We start from the raw sequence: 26905 nt of genomic DNA on the forward strand, positions 1-26905 counted from the left end.
GCATTGGGAGCCATGTTGGAATATGTGAGCCAGCTGGTTTGGTCTCATTAGCATAATCTGTTGTTTGCCATCATCCTGCCCTGCTAGTGTGTCATTTCATGTCACATTAGAATTGAAATTTTATTGAAAAAATCTAATTGATAGCTGAGACCAATTGAGGGGGGAAAATGCTAACAGAAGCATGTACCATATATTTAATTTAATTCCATGTTCTCTTACGACAGAGAGCAGATTATACCAAGCAAACCTTCTTCTGGCTATAGCATCTTAGTCTACATTGTAAACTGAGCAAAATATGGGTTTGTAATATTGTATGTGGTTTAAGACTGTACTCAATGATCAGTGAGTTTAAAAGTTGAATAGAGGCAATTATTTTTGTTAGAAAAATGTCTGCCTTCAAATCATTTCTCATTCATGGTCACCCTGAGGCAACCCTATTGTGGTTTTTTCCTGGCAAGATTTGTTCGGGGGGGCTTGCCATTGCTTTCTCTTGAGGCTGAGAGAGTGTGACTCAAAGTCACCCAGTAGATATTAATGGCTGAGCGGGAGTTAAAACTCTGGTCTCCTAGAGTCCTAGTTCAGCACTCAGACCATTATGCTGCTCTGTTTTGTAGGGAAATTGTCGTATATTTCCAAATAAGTCTGAGATAACTTATTAAATGTCAAAAAATGAAAATGATAATAGTAGAGGCTGCTTGTATGTTGTGTGGGATGTAGTGTTTGAAGTATAGCTTCATGTCAATGGGGGATTAATGCTGGGATTAAAGATGTAATTCATTAGCATTGTTTTGAGATTATAAGGTTAGCATTGCAAACAGAGCAGAGCTTTTATCCAGCTGTGGCCAGCTGTATCCACCTGTGTGTGTCTGCCAGTGGAACATACACCCCTTCCCCTTTGAAGGAATGGGACAGCTTTGAGTTCAGATTTGGGCTGCATGTGGAGGTTTGAAAGGGGAGGAGAGGGAAGGGAAATATCAGTGAATAAGAAGGCCATTTGTTCAAAATTGGCTAAAACCCAGAAACCTTTCCTGTTTGTTTTTTGAAATTATGAAATTATGTTTTTGCGAAGTCCTTACTCTTGTGTACGTTTAATCTTGATTAAAATTTTGGGAGGCATAAAAAAAGGTTCATGGTGTTCAGAAAGCATAACTGAAATTGCTAAACATGACTGAATAGAAGAAGCTCGCCTTCTCTTTATGACATTGCATGTTGTACTTTCTGCCTGGTACACCATGTTATGCTACTCTTCATTGTGCTCATGAGCTGTAGCACTGGCGCTTTCCTGCAGAAGTTCAAGGTTTAAATAGTTCAAAAAAGAGTAGGGCACTTTTTAGATAGCTTATACATTTTAGCCAACTTCTGGTTTCAGGGTAAGATCAGAAACAATTAGTCTTGGATGTAGATTGAAAATGTGTCCAGATTCTTCTTTTATCTCAACAGTTTATAGAACAAGGTCATAATGCTGTCATTTATGGGACAGAAAATAACAGACGCAAAAACTTCAGAGAAAGCTTTCATAGCTTGTTTTTTTTAGGAGCTCTTTATTCTTATGCGTAATATGCACTCAGGATATATTCAACAGTTATATATGTACAATATTCAACTGTGATTCACATATTAAATGGCAGGCACATGTGCCATGTACTCATTGCATGGTTCCTGCTGGACACCATAATGACTGTGGAGATTATTAAATTCTCTAAACATGAGGAGTTTCAGGGAGTATATACAGGGAAGTAGCTGTTGACTATTCTTCAGCCCCTGGCATATGTCCATGATGTGTATATATATTTCAAATAATATATGTTATTCAGTGGTCCTCATTTTAAAGCAAATTGAATTCTTTTCTTTTCTTTTAGATGGCTGTTAGTTTTGAAATCTTGAGTGAAAGGTATTTTCCTCATTCTTCCTCTCAGGATATGTAGCACCCATGTAAAAAGTAGACAGGGCCATAAATTAAGGTTTACAGCCTTGCTCTGCAGAGCATTAAATAAAAGGATAAATTCTCACCCGGCCTTTGTGGATGTGTTATTAAAGGCAGATGTTTCTGTAAAGGCAGAAAGGTTTACCAGAAGAATTAATTGTATATGTATATAAAAACCTACTGCAAGTCTGGAATGGTTCCATAGGTGTCAAGCTGAGGTAACTGGCAGTTTCCTTTAGACTCGTATGAATTTTTTTTGGCTGGGACACACCTTTTTTCAGTGCAGAGATTTATTTCTTGTGAAATGAGAGTGAAATGCAAATCTTTATAGTAGATTAATTAACCTATTGTCTCTTCTCCTTTTTTAGTCATCATAAATGAAGATGCAAAAAGGGTGCAGTGATTAGGTTAACAGCCACTGCCGTTGCCCTGCTCTTCAATTGGTCTTGCTATTTTTAATTTTCTTATTTGAATTTTCTCATCCTTTTGGATGAATATGCCACTCTCATTCTCTCCTCCCTCAAATTGAGACTTAGTGTTCACAAAATAAAAACACATGGGAAAAACTGAAATGTAGCTAATGTAGAAGGGAGAGCCAAAAGATGTCTGTGTAATTTAAGAGTATAACTGAAGAGTTGGACACGAATTGCACAGTAAGGTCCAACTGGAGCTCAGGGAAATAAATTAAAAGCTAAAGAGATACATCTAGGGAAGGCAAAACTAATACGTACTGTATTGTAAACATACAGTTGCCATCTGTATCCACGGATTCCTTAGCTACGGATTCAACAATCCATGGGTTGAAAATAATTTTAAAATATGTAAATTTCAAAAAACAAATTTTGATTTTGCCATTTTATATATGGGATGCTATTTTACTATGCCATTGTATTGGACTTGAGTCTCTGTGGATTTTGTATTCATGGGGGTGTATTCTCTGGAACCAAACCCCAGTGAACACCAAGAGGCCACTGCATTTCAGGCTCATGCTTCTCCAAGGATCCTGTCTATATCCTCAAGCTGCACAAAAATCAAATGGGAGGAATTTTACTAGATCTGGTTTATGCTAAGTGTTAACATACTTTGTGTACCAGGGTACAATTGAAAGATTCATATCATTTCCACCATTCTTTCCTGTCTTTGAAAAGTTACTTGATAAGGTTGCTCCCTGCAGCAGCATTTTTTTTTTCCAGTCATCCAGTCCAGTCTTAAATGACACAAGCTACAAACAAATGTATCTTTCCTCTTCTGGATGCTATTCTGTGATTGCAGTGATTCATTACTGGCTGGTTATTGGAAGATTTTGTGTGGCCTTTTTAAAAGAATATCTGCACTTTTTAAAGGAATATCTGCTCTTATGTGTAGAATAATACAATAATGAAGAAACCAGAATAGCTTAAATTTTGTTTTCCACCTTAACTTCCAATCTTATTAATTCATCAACTACATTTAAATGATGCTACCCTAGTATGAATATTAGAACACTACTAATAAGAGGGGGGCAGGGGTAAGAAACTGCTCCATACTCAATCCAGCCTCTCATCCATATAGCTTAATATATATTGACTGGCAGTGGTTATCAGGTAGTTTTTCTCCCCAGTCTGAAGAAGCTGGGATTTGAACGATAACATTTCTATGAAAAGCTAAGCTATAGTTCAAAATTATTGGCAAAAGCCATAATTAGATCTGAGAATTATAGTTAAGTGAAAAGCAAAAATGATTAGGCAGCCCGGAAAGTAGTTAAAATCCAGGTTTATCTGAAATTATTTTGTGTGTGTGTGTGTGTGTAGTTTTGTATAACAGTTCAAAAGAAGATCTGGAGATTTGATAGTTAATAATAATAAATAAACTGTTTATTTGTATCCCGCTTTTCCTTTGCAGATCAAAGCGGGTTACAGCAAGTACAACAATGTACAAATTTTACAACAGTATTCCTATATAAAAGTGCAAACAATGTAATAAAACAAGTTAAAAACAGGATAAAAAATTACAAAATTAAAAGCACAACAGTGGCTAGCATAAAGTGCAGGTGCAACAATACATCGGGGAGAGAGCAGATGTTACATTGTCTGGGGGAAAGCCTGTTGGAAGAGGAAGGTTTTAACCTCTTCCTGAATGAGTCAAGGGAGGTGACCGAACGGAGCTCACCGGGAAGGGAGTTCCAGAGCTGTGGGGCTGAGCTGGAAAATACTCTTTGTGCAGTCACAGAGTATTTCGTAGCTGGAACTCTCAGCAATTGCTTCCCGGCTGACCTGAGAGTGCGGGGCGGATTATATGGGGAGAGGCGGTCCTCAAAGTACCCTGAGTCCAAGCCATTGTTGAATTGGCAAACCTATGTACAGAGTGGAATGCTTTGAGTAGGACCCAAGTAAGTTTCTAGTTTCTTAAGGCAGCCTTCTCTAAGTACTCTCCAAATGTCTGTTGGACTACAGCTGTTCTCTTACAGGTGGAGTGATGGTAGGTTCAGTCCTTCATAACTTGAAGGCACTAGTTTGGGGAAGCCTTGGGCCTTGTAAGCATTGTGTGAGAGACCCATATCATGATTTGCTCTTCATCACTCAAGTGGCTCTAACTACATCCCATCAGAAAATAAAATTAAAACCAGTCTGCAAAGTGCACACTCACACAGTTACATATATTAATTCACTCAGATCTGTAAGTGGAGAATTAGTTTATGTAGCTCTTTCACTCTGTGGGAGTGTGAACTTCACAGACTACTTTTAGATTACATATATGTTTCTGATTTTCTAGGCACAGTTGAGTATATCTGTATTAAGAGATAGTGGTTGAGATCCTACCTTGAACCAGCATAGCATAAATATCTGCTGGCAGAGTTATGCTACAAAGCCCCTCTACTGAATACCAGCATCATGCAAGTTATGTGGATCAGTGATCAATGTACATGATTGGCACAATGTACAAAGGCAATACACACATAAAGACAATGAGTATTCACATATTATTCTGCATGCTTAAATGTACAACAGCCCTGCATGCATACATCCACTTACACTTCCATCAGCAGGATACAACTGTTGCACGTTGTCCAAAATTACAGTTGGCCCATGGTATAAGCTATGGATTGGTTCTAGAACTCCTTGTGAATACCAAAATCTGTGGCAGCTTTACAGAATGCATCATTTAGAGGCATGATTTCCTCTAATAATGTGTTCAAGCTGTATATACTTTGAATACATTGAAGACCCATGACTTCATCATTGAGGGTAATTACTCCACCAATGCAAGTGACAGCTTTCTGTCACCATTGTCATGTTCATAATTCCTATGCCCAAATTATCATATGGTGACTAATCTTCTGGCGACAGACTTCTCCTTATCTCGATTAGTCTTTGGACAGAAGACATGTGGTCCACTACTGAGGCTATTCTGAAAACTATACTAGCTTGTGCTGTGCAGACATAGGCCTCAAAAGCCCAGGGTTACCTCCAGACTGCAATGAGGTGGCAGAGTAGGACTCCATGGATAGCTGAGATATACAGTCCTGGGAACCACATCTTGAGAACTCCAGAATTCATGGTTGTCTGTCAAAAAAGGCAGCAGGTGGAAGAATGGCTGTTTTTAAATAATAATGAAAGTCATCTGGCATTGTCAGCTTTCAAATGTGCTTGACAGTATTCATGTTCATGTGTGGATCAAAATAATAATAATAATAAATACCATTGATTCTGTTTTAGTACCAATGGTATTGATGTAAAGTTGTTTGTTAGCAGTGCTTTTTGTAAACACCTTTCATAGTGCAAGCATATGATAAAGTGAATTTCATGCTACAATAAACTTCTGAGCTTAGATTAAACGGCTAAAGGACTGGCATTCTACATTGGAATGTGCTCTAATAGATTTGCCTTGTGAGCCTGTTATTCAGAATTTCACATTTTTAGGTTTTAAAACCTCAGTGGGGAAAAAGACTTTGCTTGGGTGGGTGCCTGTTGGAAAAAACATTGCTAGTTAAATAGCATGATGCACTCAATAGTTACTGTTCTTTTGTTGAGATTTTTGCCATTTGGCTCCCAATAATTTGTATGTCTTTAACAGATACTGCCTCAAAAAATACTTTCCACTGGCTTGCAAAGTGTGTTGCATTTCTTCCAGATAAAATCACTCTCTATGTTTCTTTCTATCCACGTCCCCACCCCCTGGCCATTCTTTCTAGGTCAGAGGCAACCCAGAACCTCAAGTCACATGGTACAGAAATGGGCATCTCTTGACACAGGGAGAACGTTGTGTGGCAGACTGCAGCATTCGAGGGCTTTTCACTTTGACAATCAAAGGAGTGCAGGAGGAAGATGGTGGCCCATACACATGTGAGGCCAGAAATGCGGGTGGTCTTCGCCAGGTGACAGTGGAATTAACAGTGGAAGGTGAGAGGATTGTCAGTCTGATGCTTATCACATACAGTGTGCTTGGTGCTTTGAGGCAAAACAAAAAAGAAGTTGTTATTGTGTGCCTTCAAGTAATTTCTGACCTAGGGCGACCCTAAGGTGAACCTATCATGGGTTTTTATTGGCATGATTTGTTCACAACCATGGTAGCCTTTGCCTCCCCTTAAGGCTCAGAACATATGACTTGCCTTAGACCACCCAGTGGGTTTCCACAGCTGAGTGGGGATTCAAACCTTGGTCTCCAGAGTTGGAGTCCCATACTCAAACCACTATACCCCACTGGTTTTCAGAGAACTAGATTGGAGTAAAACAAATTTAAAATCTGCTTGAAGAGAAGAATTTTATAGCTGTGAAAATAAACAATGGTTATTCCTAGATGGAGGGAGCACAACTACTGGGCTAAAGTCACTCCCACATCAGTAGTTTCAGTTGTCTGCAAGTGAAGCCTTGGGGAAGCATTTATGAAATGCTCATGATCCACTTGAAGGCAATCTGCTGCTGAATCCAGCTCCCAAACTGATCATGGGGCTTTCATTTGAATAGGAGGAATTAGGTGATGGACTGCATACAACATAATTATATGATTGCCCCCCCCCCCCCCTTAATCCTCCAGTCTGGAGAAAGTAAAAGGGGAACAGTTTCCCTATCCCACTCTCTTATAGTACTAGGACCCCAGGTAAACCCCTAAATCTGAATACTGGGAGCTGAAAGGAAGCATACTGCTTTATACAAGACATAGTTGTCTTGTGGAACCCTATGGTATAGTAATGGCTACCGCCTTTGATAGTCTTAATGGGGTACTAAAATTTATGGCACATAGGTCTGCCAGTGGTTACTAGTCATGAACATTATATATGGCTTCTTGCATGCCTTTTAATACCAGTTGCTTGGTAATATTAGTGAAAGAGTGCTGTTGCCCTCATATCCCACTTGAGGGACTTTTTACAAGTGTTTGCTTGGCCTTTAGTCACTGTGTGACTAGAATGCTGAACTAAGTTGGTCATTGGTCTGATCCAACATTACTTTTCCTAGGTTCTTGTATGTATGTGTGTGGTGTGTGCCTTCAAGTCATTTCTGATTTATGGTGACTCTAAGGCTAACCTATCATGGGGTTTTCTTTGCAAGTTTCTTTCAGAGGAGGTTTGCCATTGCTGTCTCCTGAGGCTGAGAGACTGTGACTTGTCCAAGGTCACCCAATGAGTTTTATGGCCAGACATGGAATCAAACTCTGACAGTGTCCATTTTGATTTTCTCTGGAAATGTTTTATACTGACACTGAAATCTCTTTGCCTGTGTAGTGTGTTCTTTCTGATAGAATCATAGAATCATAGAGTTGGAAGAGACCGCACGGGCCAACCAGCCCAACCCCCTGCCATGCAGGAAATCCAAATCAAAGCATCCCTGACAGATGGCCATCTAGCCTCTGCTTAAAGACCTCCAAGGAAGGAGACTCCACTACACTCCGAGGGAGTGTGTTCCAGTCTTGAACAGCCCTTACTGTCAGGAAGTTCTTCCTAATGTTAAGCTGGACTCTCTTTTCCTGGAGCTTGCATCCATTGTTCCGGGTCCTGTTCTCTGGAGCAGCAGAAAACAAGCTTGTTCCCTCCTCAATATTATCTTCACATTTATCTTAGACAGTTCAAAGGAGTTTGTGGTCATTATTTGAGTCATTCCTAAAACAGATCCCTCAGCATACATCATGGTTGTTATCCTCGTTGCAAATGTCATAATTCATTTGCTTCATATGCCACTTTTCTCCCAAAATGATACTCAAAGTGGCTTGCAATGCAAGTTTAAAACTAAATAACCAAAACAACATTTCATATAGTTTAAAAGGCATTAAATGATAAATCTAGGCGGGTTACAAACGGCCCTCAAGGGGCCGTTTTCCCGCCGCCGCCATTCGCTGCGTAGGGAAGCCCCAGCTGCCAGACCGCGAGGCTTCCCTGCGCAGCAAAAAAGGAGCGGCGAAATGCCGCTCCTTTTTGGAATGCGGAAGTGGCGCCGCGAGGGGTGGAGTGCGTCCTCGCGACGTCACTTCCGCCGCGACACGTCTGGACGCACAGCGTCCAGTACATCAACATGGCGGCGCCCATGTGGATGGGCACCGCAAAAAAGTACGCGCTCTGCGCGTACTGGGAGGAAGGGCCATCAGGAAGGTAAGAACCTTCCTAACCCTAATACGGCCCTTCCTAACCCTAGTACGCGCGGAGTGCGTACTTTATGGCGGTTTGTAACCCGCCCTAGTTTAAAACACTACCTGAAGACATTAATCTAAAACAATTAAAATGTTTAAAGCTCTTATTACACGTTTTAAAAAGCCAGCATACCTGTAGCAGCGTCCTAGGGCAACTGAATTTAAGAGAGAACAGCTTGTCTAAAGCTCATCATGGAAATGGGATATTCTGGTTTACAGGTAAGTCTTGGTCACTACACTTTTTGTTTCTGTGTTTGCATCTGAGGTTATCATTATTTCCAGAAACATACATTTAATTTTTTTCAAGATTTATTGATCATTTCATGATCTCTGTTCTGCAAAGGATTTATTTAATATTATCTAGCTGTGGTTATTTGTAAGTAATGCTGCCCATACCCAGTAGATGGTGCTAAACCTCCAGTGATAATATGCTGTTGCCAACTTGAGGATTTCAGTGGATCATATAAAGCAGGGGTTCTGTCTTGGCTTCATAAAAGGGCATTGCCAAAAGGTTGGCAGCTGGAGAATTGGAATTCAAATGACGCTACTTGTTTTTCTCTTGTGAGAAAATGTAAATGTTCCCATGAAAAATGAATAAGCAATCTTTAGAAATACGAAGGGACATGGCAAAGAATCAGACCTGTTTGAGAGTACTGTATGTAGAAATCTTAGTGAAGTCATAAATCATAAAGTCATAAACTTTCAATGAGAGTTTCTGATAGTGTATATGATTTCGATTTTTAGTCTTTTTGCTTAATATGGCTGAGTAACACACTATGCTGAAAGGCTCACCTGTTTTAGAAAGGAACATTTTTTTCCATCTCCAGTAGTAGAGCACATAACCGGTGTGTTGTAATGGTCTGAGCACTGGACTATGACTCTGGAGATCAGAGTTCAGCTTCCTGCTTGGCCATGGAAATCTGCTGGTTGATAATAGGATGAGTCAGTTTCTCAGCCTCAGAGTGAAGCACTAGCAAAAATCCCTTTGAAGAGATCTTGCCAAGAAAACCTTGTGATAGGTTTGCCTTAGGGTCACTATAAGTCAGAAGTGACTTGAAGACATACAGCAACAAAGTGGCACATGAGCAGCATAAAAAGCGGGTGGCATGGGACATGTGCCTTTTCTGTAGAAGATGGTGGACCAATGGGGAAGTGATTTTTGATGGGTGGGAGGATTTTAAAAAACACAAAGAACCCATAATTTGTAAATCCACAGCTACTGTAAATCCAAAAGAAGCTGCAGTAAAATGCAGTTCTCATAAACATATTTGTAACTTATTGTCTTTATATTTTCTTCTTATAGGAATTGTTTTGAAGAAGTACAGCCTGCCTTCCAGTACTAAAGGTTCTGGGTAAGAAGTCTAGTGGTGTTCATGTTCCCAGGATGCATCCACACTGGAGAAATAATCCAGTTTGACATCATTTTAACTGCCATGGCTCAATGCTATGGAATTCTGGGAACTGTAATTTTGTGAGACATTTAGTCTTCTCTGGTGCTCCAACAAACTATAAATCTTAGAATTCATAGAATCATATAGTCATAGAATTATATTCCATGGCATGAAGCCATGACAGTTAAAGTGGTGTCAAACTGGATTATTTCTGCATTGTGGATACAACCCTAGAGCAGAAATCTGTTGATAGTTTTTGCAACAAGCCTGGCATTGAAAGAGTTTTGTCTTTTATTTTTAAGGGCAAATTTTCTCCCTTGCTATTAGCATTATAAATATTCTGCTCTATTCAAAAGCATCTCCTGTCAGCAAGAAATTATGGAAAATGTTGGTAACATGTTTTAATCTCTTAAGATTCCCTGATGTCGTTTAGTACATAATGCATGAAATGTGTGATTGCATTATACACATCTGTTTGTCCCTTCTTTTTTTTTTTTAAAGAAAAAACACTCGATTTGGGTCCTGGGAGACTCAATTTAAGAGGTACTTAAATTTAATGGTACTTAATTTAAGAAAAACTGATAAATATATTAAATTTATTTTATATACTGTGTAGCTTTGGCCTTAAAGCCTTCTCTGTTTTACTATGAAGATATAAAGACAAGCAGCTATTCTATTTTTAAATTGAAAATGAAGGCTTAACAAGCGAGACCCAAATAAATTGTTTTCCAGTTCTTGTGGTTTTGTTTTGTTTTTGTTTTTTTAGGTCTCTGGTGTTTTTTCTGGGGGCAGGGAAGGGTTTTTGGAATGCAGCTCACAGAATCTTCCAGTTGGCATAGGAGTTGTGATACTAAAAGAGAGCATTTCCAAACTCTACTGCCTATTGGAAACTTCACAAGGACCTTGTTTAATTAAGAATTAGAAGGCTGTCCCTTTTCCACTCATGTTATAATTTTCATATCACAGTAACTCTTCCTTGGGCTAAGGCCCTATGTGGTTTCTCACAGTGTTCCAATATCTTGTAGAAACAGAAAGAGATGGGCACAACTTGATCGCTTATGGGTAAGCTGTTGTGTGGTCCAGTAAAGTTTTTGGTTGCCTGAAACTCATGACTTCACTTTTATCACCATTGACCATCTTCTGCCAATGTATGACTATGATGTTTGCCACTGGATGATCATTGACAAACATAAATTTGGGTGCCTGCATGAGTTTGGGGGTCATTTCACACTGTGAGCTCATATCTCAATGCTATTTAGAGCGGAAAATGATCGTCATTTGTGATCTGCCACTAAAATAACTTTTTTCTGTGACTCAGTTGTGAGCAGAGGTGGGTCAACACTGCTCCCAAGAAAAAAGTGAAATATTTTAATATTTAAAGACACAGATTAATAGGAAAACCACTTCCAGTTTTTGTCTTTGAGTGATGTTTTAGGATGGTGGAATTCTCAGAATTGCAATGATATGGATGTCATTCTTAAATCTGAGAGTAAAGTTTAAAACATGTTGGTATGAAACAAACCTTGATCATCACCAATATTTTCTAAGATCACATGATGCTTACACTCATCTTTTGGTTATTTTTGAAAGAGAGATCACTTGCCCAATGAGCAGACTAATAGGTCTGTAGGCTTTGCCAATTGACTAGACCCTTTTGCTGGCAAGTAGAGGCATTTCCTATTGTTGCAGGAGTTGATTGCAGAAGCCAGTCAAATTGATGTATGATAAGATTCATGTTCTGTGCCATTGTTACAAAATAGATTCTTATATCCCTTCATTACCTTCTAATTCCTATTTTTTTTACAGAAAGTCTGCATATTAACTGTGCAGCTATAGAATATTTCCAGATTGCTTCTTGGTGCTGAAGGACTGACCCATCTCTTCTCTGCCCATTTGTTTAAATCATGTATGCCAGTTTTGCTTTACATGAATGTTTGCTAGTTTACCATTAAGAATGATAATCAAAAGAAGAATTGTAAGATTCTTTCCTTCATTACAAGCCAGCCACTCAGAATAAAAACCTGAAGCACCTCTACTTATCCCCTTGTTATTAGGTGATTGAGACAGAAGCATAGAATCTGAATACCAAAAATCATTATAGGTTTAGCAGAAATTTTCAAAATAAGTTTATGGATATTTTTGCAAAGAGTTTTAATTTCAGTATGAGTGGGGGAAAGTTCTTGGTGAAGATAAGTGGGGTCCTTCATGGGAGACTTGCCTCCCTCCCTTCCAGTTTGTCCCCCTACAGTAGTGGAGGGCTCACAACCTATCAGGGCTGCCAGTGTGCCCCTAGGACCTTCTGACTCCCCACCCCCTCCTGGTTTCAGGCACAAAATAATCCTTTTTAAAAGCAACTGGACATAATCAGAACATTTTAGGCCACAGGACTAAGGTCTAGAAAAGAGTGAAAATAGCACCCAAATGCTCAGAAATTGCTCACCCCTGCCTTATAGTATCTCCTTCTCCAATTAGTTCTTTTACCTACATTATATGACATTGAGGGCATGGAACAATAAATGCTCATGAGGTAGGGGTAATTTTACTAAACCCTTGTATTCTGAAAACTTCCTCAACTTTTTTCTTGACTTTTTTTGAGGAAAGAGATAAGGAGTCAGGTAAATTCTGGATCAATCCAAGAGAAGCCTTGAGTAAGGCCCCATACAGACAGGCCAAAATAAAGCTGCTTCGGGTCACTTTGAAAGTATGCTGTTTAAATGATGCACGCATCCTAAGAGTCTGGAATCCACGCCTAAAGACTGGACCATGGCTTTGGCGCAGCAACCAGACTCTTAGGACTCATGCATAATTTAAGCAGCATACCTCCAAAGTGACCCGAAGCAGCTTTATTTTGGCCTGTCTGTATGGGCCCTAAGTTGTCCACATCTATTGCACAGCCAAAGTTACAGAGTGCTACTTGGAAGTTACAGAATAAAAATAAGGTGGTTTAATCAACTTTTGGGTGATGGAAATTCTTCTGCACTTGTGAAATAAATTCAGGAAAATCTGGCCAAGAAGGGAGATTAGATTGTTCATTATAATTAGGGTTTGTCCTGTCTATTGTTACTTATGAAGCATCAGAGCTAACAATGAACATGTTTTTTTTAATTCAACTTATATTGGATGATGGCACGTAGCAAAATGGTGTTTGTCTTTAAAAGAGATCAATAACGGGTATATTACTGTGTATATTTTTGTTGTTGTTGTGTGCCTTCAAGTCCTTCAATTTCTGATTGATGGCAACCCTAAGGCAACCCTGTCATGGGGTCTATGCCAGCTCTGTATTCACATGCACTGCCTACAAGTGTTATTTCATATTGTTACCTAGATCTAAGTGTCACTCTTTGCATGTGGCTATATATATAACAGGGGTCAAAATATATTTATTTGTGCCAGATCTAAAGTTTTCCAGGTGTGCAAAATTTCAGCACATGCACCTTTCAAGCAGTTCAGAGGGGATGGCTGAGAGAAAATCAGGCAATTGGTGCTCACTGTTTTCAAAGGACAACTGTGCCTTTTGGACTGAATGACAGGAATGTGCCCCCAGATAATATTTGATATCAATTCAGAAGGGGGCACAATATTGTTTACTGCCTTCTTTAGTTAACTGAACACTGTTAAGAGGGACAGTTCCAGAACTAATATTTTGTTTATTTAAATATTGATAGGTTAAAGTAATACTATTTTCTTTCCAGTAGCAGACTTACTGTTCCACCTGTAGAACAACGGCCAAGCATCTGGGGTGAATGTCCACCAAAGTTTGCTACAAAACCCAATCGAGTCATTGTGCGAGAGGGTCAGACTGGTAAATTCTCCTGCAAGATAACAGGGCGACCTCAACCTCAAGTCAGTTGGTTCAAGGTATGGTTCTCATTTAATTTGGTTGCCCATAAAAAAAATCTCTGTACTGTAGCATTGCTCATTTCACCCTTTTGTTGTTTTGTTGTTTTAGACATTTTTAGACTTTCAGAGTAACCAGGGGGGGAAAACAGATTCCTCCATTTTTATTTCCATGTTAGAATCGCTAATATTCACTAAAGTAAGACATGATGGAGCTTATCCCATGAAAGATTATCCAAGTGAGCTCATCAAAAGACATCAAAGACTTTATACAAAGACAAGATAACCTTCTAAGGAAATATTGCAATAACATTTTAATTTTAGATTTATAAACCTTCGCGTACTGCAAACTTGAAAGTATGAACACAAGCACTCATGCACATGTATATTAAAGCCTGATTGGCTTAGCTATGGCTGGAAATTATTTACCAAAGACACAGTTAGGAATATGAAGCATGTTTAGGACAAAAGCAAAAATGGATAGGCAGTACACAAAGTGGTTAGAATACAGGTTGATATGCAATGTGTTTGTATCTCTCTGTGTGTGTGTCTGAGAGAGAGAGAGAGGGTACAATAGCTCAGAAGAAAGGGCGGGGATTTGATAGTTGGATTGGTAAGCCTACATACAGAGTGGAATGCTAAGCAAAGCTTATCATGGGATTTTCTTGGCAAGATATACTCTGAGGGGCTTTGCCACTGACTTCCTTTGAGGCTGAGAGAATGAAACTTCTCCAGATTTACCTAGGACCTGTTACAGACAGCCAAAAGAAAGCTGCTTCGAGTCACAGTGGAGGTATGGTGTTTCAATGATGCATGCGTCCTAAGAGTCCAGAAGTTGCACCAAAGCCACGCTCCAGCCCTAAGGATGCATCATTGAAACACCATACCTCCACTGTGACTCGAAGCAGCTTTCTTTTGGCTGTCTGTAACAGGTCCTAGTGTCTTTCCTTGGCTGCTTTAGACTGGGATTCAGACTGTGGTCTCCCAGAGACCTAATTCAGCAGTCAAACCACTATGCTAGCTCTCTTAAATGCTTCAGTCGGACCCAAATAAGTTTCTGGTTTCATAAGGCAGCCTTCTTCAGGTGAGTATTCTCCAGATGTGTGTTGGACTATAAGTCCTATCATCCGTAACCAACAAAAGCCATGTGGAGTTTTCAGTCCTGCACAGCTTGAGGGTGCCAATTTGCAAAAGGCTGATAAAAAGCCACAAATATTGTCTCATCTCTTTAGCATTTTGCAAGAGACCCGTCTCACATCTGTGGTTGCATGGATAGCCAGAATCCTCACAGGGTGGTAACTCCTTAAATGTGATTACCAGCACTGTGTAGGAAATCGAGACAACCACTCCAAAATCTGGCTTTTAAAAAAGCTTTTTGACTGCAGAATTCACAGGCATTCTGGCTCCAGGATTAAGCCAAGTAAGCCTTAAAACACTCACATTCTGAGTACTTTTTCTCCCTGGTATATACTGAATACTAGAATGCAGAAGGTCTGATCTTTTGGTAGTATATAAACATATCATGAAAATGCACTAGGCTAAATGGTAAAGAAGTAAATAATGAAGTGTTAATTTGCCAGAAATTGATGGATTCCTTGATCAAGATGAAGTCATCTGTAAACCTTTGCCTTTTCTCCCCCATCCCCCAATGTGTTCAGGGTGAAATTCAGGTGCAGAAGAATGATCGTTTCAACATGTTTGAGAAAGCAGGCATCCAGTTTTTGGAGATCCAAAATGCTCAGCTAGCTGATGCTGGAATTTACACTTGCACTGTGATGAATAGTGCTGGGAAAGTTTCTATGTCTGCAGAGCTCACGGTTCAAGGTATGGTTAAAACAGACTAAAAGGGAAAGAATGCAAGCATGCCAGCTAAAAGTTTTCCAAGAGTGGAGCCAATTCCTCTTCTTCTTCCCTCCCAGCTCTTCCCCTTTGCTTTCTCCAGAATGAGATTTAAATGAAGGACCATGCATACAGCAGTCAATATTATTGAAAGTTTTGAATATTACTCCAGTAATAATAATAATAATAATAATAATAATAATAATAATAATAATAATAATTTGTTTTATTTATTTACCGCTATTCCAAAGATCATAGCGGTGAACAGCAAGTAAGCTAATTAGCAAGTAAGCTAATTTGCCCCCAACAATCTGGGTGCTCATTTTAGCGACCTCGGAAGGATGCAAGCCTGAGTCGAGCTTGGGCCCTTTTGCTGGTCTTGAACTCGCAACCTTGTGGTTTTGAGTGAATGGCTGCAGTACAGGCATTTAACCACTGCGCCACCAGGGCAGTCACTTGGATATTTAGGCTCTTTCATATTCTTTTTAATTACATGGGAAATTCTAGCTACAGTGAATTTTAATGAGTGAAACTTATGCATATACAGCAAAACCAATAACATTTTTGTCCTATAAGTCCAGTGCAGCTTACATTCTTCCTTCTCTTTTAACCTCGCAGCAACCCTACTGAAATAGGTTAGGCTGAAAGATAGTGGCTAGCCGAAGACCATCCTGTAGGTTTTATGACTAAGTACAGATCTGAAGCTAGATTTGCCAGGTCTTATCTAGCAATAACCATTACACTGCCACAATCTAGTTTGTTTCATATCAGCTCATAAAAATTACAGTTGGGGAACAGTTTTTTGCACACTGCAGTTTTGCCTGCAATTTTGTTTTTGAGCTATTCTCGAAATCCTGATCTGAGTACCTCCTAATCCAAGTCCAGCACTCTATTTGCAACACAACACTTGCACTGGTATTTATGTGTCCAGTTAACTTGGAAATCTTTTATCTTTTAGTTCTAAATATTTGTTGGCTTCCTACTTTTAAGGACTTGTTGCTTCTTTAAGTCTTACAGGCCCAAGGCTTTTGAGTGCAAAGGAACATTATATATTTAGCATATTTGTCTATCAACTCATTTTACAGCTCCAAGCTTTCATTTGTCGTTCTTTTCATTACCCTACAAAATCAGATAATAAAGTAAACTGTTGCACAATTGAGGATCATTGTTACTTTAAGCAAAAAGATGTAGACTTCTTGTACAGATAAACTATTTCCAAGTTGGGTCTCTCTCCCTGTGCTTATTTTTCCATTGGGAAGAGGAACAAATGGCCTCTTAAACTGATAGGATCATGAAATAGTGCTTCATCTGTAGAGACAGCTGAGTGTTTTGAGAGCTTTCTTCTCATCTTGTCAGATCATCTTTCAGCTAAGATGCAGCTCCTCCTCCCCTTCCCCACACATCCCCCAAGAATTTAAAAAAACAAACACAAAAATGTTTCTGCTAAACTAGGATGCACTGTGAGGCTGTAACTGAAAGAGTTGCTCTTTTCCTGCCCTTATTTAATGCTTTGTTTATCTTTGGTTCCAATAGTGGGTGACATGGTGCAAAGGAGGACATGACACTTCCTACCTTAGTAGGAAATTAAAAGGGTGTCTAGATTGGCCCACATAGAACTACTCAGAGTGGTACTGAGGGGAAGCAGATATTAAGGTGGCCCTGTTTTCCTCTTCAAGGTTGTCAGTTGCTGATGCCATTGCTGAGCAAAGAGCAGTGAGATGAGAGGAATCATTCCCTTAATTTTACAGATCAGAGTCAGTATGCCTTTTCTTTTAAAACCAGTATAGAAAGTGACAATTCATTAACAACAACAAAAAGAGCAATAGCAAGAAGCAAGTACAGTACCAAACATAAAGACTAGAGCCTGTTTGAAATAAAATATTAACATTGTGACCATAAAAGGTCTTGAATCATGATCCTGTGTGAGAGAGTGACTTTGTGCTTTTCAAATTGAATCAAACCAAGAAGAGAATCCATAGCCACAGGGGATGAAACTTCAGGATGGAAATCAACATGCAAGTGAATTGCTGTTCTCTGTCTTGGTATGGCACAGGAATTGGACTTAAACTTACACCAGTTTGCTTGAAATAACATTGTCCTCTCATTTAATTCTGTCCCACTTAGTTACGCTGTGAAAATGTACAAAGTGATTGGTAGAAGAAATACAGAAAATTGCATTCTCTTCTTTTTTCTCTCTCTGTCTATAATTTTGCAAAGCCTTAATTGGTGACTTTTTGCTGGGCTGAACATTATCTCCATTTGTGAACACTTCCCATCTGTGATATTTTATGCAATCTTGATGTGTCTGTTGTTCAAAATTTAACTTTGTATATGCAGAGAAATCTTTCCCTAAATATACGTGTGTGTGTTTCAAAAACTGAAAGGAAAACAAGGACATATTCAACAATAATGTCATTTCCACCGATAGAATTCTTAGGTTCTGTTTAAGGGAGAGTTTTTTTCCTGACCAGGACACACTCAATTCTTTTAGCACTTTGATTCCACGTTAACTGCCTGGTGCCATCCTGTGGAATCTAAGTAAATAAAATTTTGAACCCTAGGATTGCCACTTTAGGGAGAAGAATATAGAATCCTCAACCAAGGAGCTTCTCTGGTGCCCCTGACTAAAATATAAACCCCAGGATTCCATAGGAAGCAGAAAAGGCAGTACTGTATAGTGAAATCCCTGTGAAGTATGAAAGAGACCAGGTTGGCAGATGTAGCTGAAGTTGTGTCCTGGCTTGCCCTAGTCTTGTCACAAAAATATGGAAGCCTTCACCATAGGTTATCTGGATTCCTCATCCTGTTCCAAAGCATTGCAGTAGTTAATGCTGGTATTAGCAAGACTTTTCTCAAGGAGGAACTGCTTGTTCCATTCAAGTCTAGATTTAACATTCTTCTCTGAACATTATGTAAGACAGGTGGAGTCCTGCAATGTAATGTTGCATCATGGAGTATGTCTGTCTAGGGTTCCACCATCACTTGCTATGTTTCCTTCTCTCCCCACTTTAGCATGCATTGAGCATTCTGTGATCATTTGAGCACATTGGACATTGGGAAAGGCATAACCTCCCCTCCATTTGGGTTTATTTGGGGCTAAGTGGGTTGGAACACTTGTGCCCTGTCCCGGTGACATTTAAATCTTGATTTTCTCCAGTGATTTTGTTGAGCAGCTCTTTCTTACTTCCAGAGGACATTTCTCAGCTGTTTCTTACTTCCATTCCAGAGGACATTTCTCAGGACCTGCAAATCATCTGTCCACAGAATTGAGATTACACATTTTTTCCCTATGTCTCTTCCTCTGTCATCTCTAACCATCCTATTCCATTTCCTTTTCCACTTGGTTGTCAAGTATCTCTCTCTCCCTAACCCCTATACTAATTCTGTCGGCATTATATGCCACAACCTCCACATGAGATTGTTCATGGTATGTCCCTTGCTTCCATTTGTGCTTTTTTTATCTTAAGCATTTTTGGTTATGTGGAAGCATTGCCTCACAGTGCCCCACATTTTAATGTGCTACTTCCCTTTTCTGTGTGGGCAATGCTGTGTTGGCAAGCCTGGGAACACTTGACTTGGAAATAGCATGTGTGTTGACAAAAGATATCCAGCGGTCTTTGATGGCTCTCGAACATGTTCTAGGGTTTTGTTACTTAAGAAGTACTTAAGAAGTTATTTCTCCTCATAATAATTGCTTTTCAGGGTGTAACCAAAACTGATCAACTCTGTTTGAGAAGTTGCCTGTCTTGAAAAACCATTGCCGATCATAACTTCTGAATGAATGTGCACAGGCCAGGTGATGGGGGATAAAAATAAATGCAGACATCCAACACAATCCTCCTTGGAATGTACATGTTCCTCTCCACCTCTCCCCTTGACTCCCACAACTGTGTGAGCTAAAATGCTTCTTATGAAGCATCAGTGAGGATGCAGTAGGCAGCTTCTGTTACTGACTAGCGATGAAAACATTTAAGTATTTGGAAATATTTAAATTTTTACTTTAAAGTCAAACTGAACAAACGAAACAAAAACTAGAAGGAGCACATCAAAGTGGGAAGTGCCTGAGGAATCACTGAACTAGAGTTGAAAAGGTCCCTGCTGATCATTGAGTCCAGCCACCTACTCAGTGCAGGAGCTCCAGCTAGAGTATCTCTAGCAGGTAGCTATCCAGTCTCTTTTTAAACATTTCCAGAGAAAGAGACCACATTACCTCTTTAGTTAATTGATTCCATTGCCAAACCACTCTTACTGTCAAGATGTTCCTTCTAGTGTTCAGTCGAAATCTACTCTCCTGTTAACTTAAAGGTATGAGAACTGATCCTACCTTCTGGGATAACAGAGAAAAAACCTACAACCTCCCCTATGTGTCAGCCCTTCATATATTTAAAGAGTTAATTCATGTTACCTCTAAGTTTTCTTGTCATCATGCTGACTGTGTCCAACTTCTTTAGACTTTACTCATATATTGTGTTCTCTATACCGTTTATTATCCATTGCTGGTGTTCTTGACAAAGGGCTCTCTCAACCAACAAACAAACATTCTCTTAAAATGTGCTTATTTGTTTACCCATTTGGTACCTGCCTTTTAGAAATGAAAAATGTAAAAGTCCACACAAGGTAGCTTACAAATAATAACAAAAAAATCCATTAAGATTTAGCAATACAACTGAAGCATTAAAACAGCACAATGTAAAACAAGGGGACCAAGTTAGTATATGCAGAAATTAACAATAAAAAGCCTTCCAGATTTTTTCTTTTAAAAAACATCCCCTTCAGGGCACCTAAAAGCACAATGAAAAGAAACTCAATAGATTTTCCTAGAGGAGAGGGTACTCTGTAGTCTTGGGGCCATCACAAAAAAAGCTCCATCTCCCATATTCAATGAATGGATCAGGTTTAAAAAGAAGCCATAGAGCAGGGTCTTAAAGTATTGGTGGATGTATATGGGTAAAGGGATGTCCTTTGGGTAACTAGGGGCCCATACAGACAGGCCAAAATAAAGCTGCTTTGGATCACTTTGGAGGTATGCTGTTTAAATGATGCATGTGTCCTAAGAGGCTGGAAGCCGCACCAAAGCCACATTCCATTCCTAAGGACTGGAGCACAGCTTTGGCACAGCTTCTGGCCTCTTAAGATGTGTGTGTCATTTAAACAGCATACCTCCAAAGTGACCCGAAGCAGCTTTATTTTAGCTTGTCTGTACGGGCCCTAGGTCTCAGATTATTCAAGACAGGAATAATAACAGCCTATAGTGGTTTCCCATCCAGCCTTCTGTCCTAAAGAATTTCCTTCTTGTCCTAAAGGATTTCTGAAACTCTCTGTGAAGCAGCAAAGTTTTAAAACCTCCTGCACTGGTGTCAATGGAAGCTTTTTCAAGGATCATTGCATCTCAAGTGGCATTTGAAGGTGGTAGAGGGTTAGTTTTGGAGAAAGGAGGGATAACCCCCTCCCCACTCCAGTGCTACAACTCTCCTCTGAGAAATACTATAACAAAGCTTTTTTAAAAACCTGATTAATGGGGCAAAGGATATTTTCCAATATGGTATTTTAAACTTTTTAAGCTCCTAATTCCAGAAATAATTTAGTCATAGCCATATTACCATTTAAGATGGGCAGATAAATGCTTTTGTGGCTTGAACTGAATTGTTGTTCAATTGTTTTAACAAATGGATATAATTTAGGGCCACCATGAATTCTGAGCAGTTGAAGTTTCTGTGTCTTAAAGACAAATAAAACCTCCATTTGTGTGTTGTACTTGAAATTTGGATAACTCCAAATACATTTAATTTTTTAAAATCCTTTTCAGGTTCGGTTAAGAGAGATGTGTGTGCTCACCCTCTTTGGTAAGTTTTCCTGCCCACTTCCCTTCAATGTAATTTCCACTCTTTTTAATCAAAAATATACATACATACATACATACATACATACATACATAAAACTTTGAAACTTACACACACCTTCTACCTGCTCACAAGTCTGTTGAATGGTTGAGTCTTTGTCACCTAAAAGGGTTTGCTGTTTATATGGGTCTTCTGTGATGGACTCTGATTTCTTGGTTGTGTGGGTAGGCATCATCTAAAACAAGACTGGGCAATTTGTGGGCTTCTAGATGCTGTTAGCTTGCAGTTCTCATCAGCACCAGACAGCACATGCAATGATGACAGCTGATGAGAATTATAATCCAACAGGATCTGCAGGATGATGTTTCTCAGTCATAATATATAATGTCAAACATTTCTAATGGGAAAAAACATTTTTCAACAGACTATAACAACAGAATATAAACAGACAACTTCCTATTATTTATTTTTTTAAAACCTAAAAAATTGTTATAAATTGTTGTTTTGGTATTTTAAGAAAAGTATTTCTTTTTAGCACATCAGCAAAATCCAGTGCCTCTACACAACCCGCCATCACAACCAAAGCTATTAACACATCAGAATTTGGAAAGGCCACCAGTAATGGGATTACCAAAGAACTTAAATCCACATCCACAGAAATTTTGCTTGAATCCAAAGAAAGGCCTGTCATGAAGCAAGACACTCCACCTGCTTCATTAAAAGAGACCAAACTGAGTTCATTGGAAAAGGTAAAGGAACCCAATATAGAATCTCCTAAAGAAGAAGGGAAAGGCTACTGGGTCCTACAAAAAACATCAAGCACCATAACTCTGCAGTCTGTTAAAGTACAAACTGGACCAAAGGCAGAACTAAAAGCAGCTACTGCTGGACAGGAAGATGATGAGAAAAAGCCCAAACAGTCACTGACAGCAAACTGGAAGGGTGCTCCTTCTGCCAGGCAAAGTGGTCTGAGGACTAAGGAACTGGAAGAGCATGTTGGATTTAAAAAAAGTGTAACTGAGGTAAAGAGGGAGCCACAAGGGGTCCCTCCCCAGTTTGAATGTCGCCCACAAAGCCAGGAAGCCCTGGAAGGAGAAGATGTTACATTTAGATGCAAAGGTAAATGAATTATTAGCTTTACCATTGTTGCATGTTTTTAAGCAAAAGTGGCATAGCCGTTTATAAAGTGTTGTGTAGACATTGATTTCCTGTGTTACTAGGTAGAGACTAGGTAAGCTTCGAGGTTTCTTCCAGCTCTATGATTTCTTTTATGAAATATGAAAAAAAGCTTGCTTTTCTTGCTGATAAAGTGCTGAGGTGGTACAAGGCAGATGTGGGATTACGTTTAGGAATCAGGAATTTTAGCAATGTTTTTCCTGTTTTAAAAACTCACTTTTCTGCAAGTTGAAAAAGACCACAGTAGCTAATTGCCTGGCCTTGAGCCATTCTTCCGGCTGTGATAGTTTTAACATGAAGAAGCACTCAGAAAGGCCTGCTTTGCTACTTCATGTTGCTAAATGTGTTAAGCAGGACAAAGATATCAAGCCAGCATGGATGAGAGGGGAACTGTGATGTGTCAGATGCTTAGGTTTGTAAATTGAATGGTCTAAAACTAATTGCTAGATAAAAACATTCATTAAAATCAAGCACTATACAGCAGATTTTGATGATAAATATTCATTTTAATTTTATAGTTAAAAAACATGTACAAGAATAAATAACTTGATAAAACTTCTTTCTAAACTTTCTATGGATGAAAAATTTACAGGTAGTTTTTTTTAACAACTATGAGATGAATTAGGCACTTGTTAAAACAGAAATAAATTCTATGTTTTAACCCTGTAAAGATGAATTAGGTGTACCAAGGAATATCTCCTCTCTTTCTTGCTCTTTTTAATCTTCAAATTATCCTCACTATTAACAGGCTTGAAGCAACCTGCTGGATACTAGCCAGCCCAGTGAACAGTTTTGTTTCTTTAATGATGGGTGATTCTTGTGTCTTTTCAGTAACTTTGAGTGCTTCCAAAAAGAGAGCCACTACCATTCAGAATTAAAATTAATCCTGCAACTTTCCTGCAGTTTGCAATCAAAAGTTTTTTGGGGGGTTCTTTTGGATAGCAAAAAAGATGAAGAAAATGAGGGGAAACTGAAGGGGAGTCCATAATCTGGACCCTCTGTAAACTATGTGTGAAGTACAGTGATTGTACATTGCACATTATACATTATGAGAATCATTTGGAAGCACCCGTTAGAGTTGGCTTCTTTCTGGGTAAAGGACAGTTTTAGGGGAAACTGGTAATAAAGTCATAGATTGGAACACTTTGAAACTACAAACATAATAAGGGCTACTTCTGTTAACCTTAAATTTGTGATAAACCAGTTTCAGGGAAACCAAAGGCAACTGTTGAATGGTTCAAAGGGGGAGCCCCAGTTGAGGCAGGAGATGGAATCCATTTATATGAAGAGGATGGCATCCATTGTTTGTGTCTGGAAAAAATCCAGTTGGAAAACAGTGGGTCTTACTGTTGCACAGCCACCAGTACTCAAGGCCAGGCTTCAACAAGGTGGATTTTAACTGTAAAAAGTAAGTTACCTTCTTATAAATACACAATTCTTGGAACTTTATCGCACTGCGTTCCTTCCACCTGTTCTGAGAACGGAACGGAAGGAGCAGGGCCGAGTGCGGAACGAGTGGGGGACGGATTTTACCGCACACATCCGTCCCTCATTCGTTCCGTTCCCCCTCTCTTCCGTTCTTAATCCGTTCCAGAGGGGGAAATTTTTGAGAACTGTTCTGAACAGTTCTCAAAAAGCGTCCCCTCTGGAATGGAAGGGGCAGGGAAGAGAGGGGGGGTTAAAGAGAGATGTGTGGCTCACCCTCTTGGTAAGTTTTCCTGCCCACTTCCCTCAATGTAATTCCACTCTTTGAATCAAAAATATACAACATAACATACATACACAACAAAAACTTTGAAACTTACACACACCTTCTACCTGCTCACAAGTCTGTTGAATGGTTGAGTCTTTGTCACCTAAAAGGGTTTGCTGTTATATGGGTCTTCTGTGATGGACTCTCTGATTCTTGGTTGTGTGGGTAGGCATCATCTAAAACAAGACTGGGCAATTTGTGGGCTTCTAGATGCTGTTAGCACAGGCAATGATGACAGCTGATGAATTATAATCCAACAGGATCTGCAGGAGATGTTTCTCAGTCATAATATATAATGTCAAACATTCTAATGGGAAAAAACATTTTTCAACAGACTATAACAACAGAAATAAACAGACAACTTCTATTATTTATTTTTTTAAAAACCTAAAAAATTGTTATAAATTGTTGTTGGTATTTAAGAAAAGTATTTCTTTTTAGCACATCAGCAAAATCCAGTGCCTCTACACAACCCGCCATCACAACCAAAGCTATTAACACATCAGAATTTGGAAAGGCCACTAATGGGATTACCAAAGAACTTAAATCCACATCCACAGAAATTTTGCTTGAATCCAAAGAAAGGCCTGTCATGAAGCAAGACACTCCATGTTCATTAAAAGAGACCAAACGAGTTCATTGGAAAAGGTAAAGGAACCCAATATAGAATCTCCTAAAGAAGAAGGGAAAGCTACTGGGTCCTACAAAAACATCAAGCACCAAACTCTGCAGTCGTTAAAGTACAAAACTGACCAAAGGCAGAACTAAAAGCAGCTACGCTGGACAGGAAGATGATGAGAAAAAGCCCAAACAGTCACGACAGCAAACGGGAAGGGTGCTCCTTCTGCCAGGCAAAGTGGTCTGAGGACTAAGGAACTGGAAGAGCATGTTGGATTTAAAAAAAGTGTAACTGAGGTAAAGAGGGAGCCACAAGGGGCCCTCCCCAGTTTGAATGTCGCCCACAAAGCCAGGAAGCCCTGGAAGAGAAGATGTTACATAGATGCAAAGGTAAATGAATTATAGCTTTACCATTGTTGCATGTTTTAAGCAAAAGTGGCATAGCCGTTTATAAAGTGTTGTGTAGAACTTGATTTCCTGTGTTACTAGGTAGAGACTAGGTAAGCTTCGAGTTTCTTCAGCTCTATGATTTTTTATGAAATATGAAAAAAAGCTTGCTTTTCTTGCTGATAAAGTGCTGAGGGGGTACAAGGCAGATGTGGGAACGTTTAGGAATCAGGAATTTTAGCAATGTTTTCCTGTTTTAAAAACACTTTTCGCAAGTTGAAAAAGACCACAGTAAGCTAATGCCTGGCCTTGAGCCATTTTCCGGCTGTGATAGTTTTAACATGAAGAAGCACTCAGAAAGGCCGGCTGGCTACTTCATGTTGCTAAATGTGTAAGCAGGACAAAGATATCAAGCCAGCATGGATGAGAGGGGAACTGTGATGTGTCAGATGCTTAGGTTTGTAATTGAAGGTCTAAAACTAATTGCTAGATAAAAACATCATAAAATCAAGCACTAACAGCAGATTTTGATGATAAATATTCATTTTAATTTTATAGTTAAAAAACATGTACAAGAATAAATAACTTGATAAAATTCTTTCTAAACTTTCTATGGATGAAAAATTTACAGGTAGTTTTTTTTAACAACATGAGATGAATTAGGCACTTGTTAAAACAGAAATAAATTCTATTTTTAACCCTGTAAAATGAATTAGGTGTACCAAGGAATATCTCCTCTCTTTCTTGCTCTTTTTAATCTTCAAATTATCCTCACTCTATTAACAGGCTTGAAGCAACCTGCTGGATACTAGCCAGCCCAGTGAACAGTTTTGTTTTCTTTAATGATGGGTGATTCTTGTGTCTTTTCAGTAACTTTGAGTGCTTCCAAAAAGAGAGCCACTACCATTCAGAATTAAATTAATCCGCAACTTTCCTGCAGTTTGCAATCAAAAGTTTTTGGGGGGTCTTTTGGATAGCAAAAAAGATGAAGAAAATGAGGGGAAACTGAAGGGGAGTCCATAATCTGACCTCTGTAAACTATGTGTGAAGTAAGTGATGTACATTGCACATTATACATATGAGAATCATTTGGAAGCACCCGTTGAGTTGGCTTCTTTCTGGGTAAGGACAGTTTTAGGGAAACTGGTAAAAAGTCATAGATGGAACACTTTGAAACTACAAACATAATAAGGGCTACTTCTGTTAACCAAATTTGTGAAAACCAGTTTCAGGGAACCAAAGCAACGTTGAATGGTTCAAAGGGGGGAGCCCCAGTTGAGGCAGGAGATGGAATCCATTTATATGAAGAGGATGGCATCCATTGTTTGTGTCTGGAAAAAATCCAGTGGAAAACAGTGGGTCTTACTGTTGCACAGCCACCAGTACTCAAGGCCAGGCTTCAACAAGGTGGATTTTAACTGTAAAAAGTAGTTACCTCTTATAAATACAATTCTTGGAACTTTATCGCACTGCGTTCCTTCCACTGTTCGGAGAACGGAACGGAGGAGCAGGGCCGAGTGCGGAACGAGTGGGGGAGGAGTTT

The 26905-nt window shown here is 39.2% G+C and overlaps 1 protein-coding gene across 7 annotated transcripts in view; it reads left to right on the forward strand.

Annotated features, from left to right (window-relative positions):
* MYLK (myosin light chain kinase) overlaps positions 1-26905 on the forward strand; it is a 295320-nt gene that overhangs the window by 120693 nt on the left and 147722 nt on the right. For 2 of the 7 annotated variants that reach the window (XM_042444623.1, XM_042444627.1), the window contains exons 3-10: positions 6096-6303; positions 9825-9873; positions 10414-10455; positions 13605-13770; positions 15408-15573; positions 21395-21431; positions 21964-22547; positions 23809-24012. In XM_042444623.1, the coding sequence (XP_042300557.1) occupies positions 6096-6303; positions 9825-9873; positions 10414-10455; positions 13605-13770; positions 15408-15573; positions 21395-21431; positions 21964-22547; positions 23809-24012 (1456 nt within the window). Of the gene's footprint in view, positions 1-6095; positions 6304-9824; positions 9874-10413; positions 10456-13604; positions 13771-15407; positions 15574-21394; positions 21432-21963; positions 22548-23808; positions 24013-26652; positions 26790-26905 lie in introns of those variants that run through there. The other 5 variants (XM_042444605.1, XM_042444633.1, XM_042444612.1 and 2 more) reach the window with 5 other exon arrangements.

This window comes from Sceloporus undulatus, chromosome 1, assembly GCF_019175285.1.
Source record: "Sceloporus undulatus isolate JIND9_A2432 ecotype Alabama chromosome 1, SceUnd_v1.1, whole genome shotgun sequence".
Taxonomy (NCBI): domain Eukaryota; kingdom Metazoa; phylum Chordata; class Lepidosauria; order Squamata; family Phrynosomatidae; genus Sceloporus; species Sceloporus undulatus.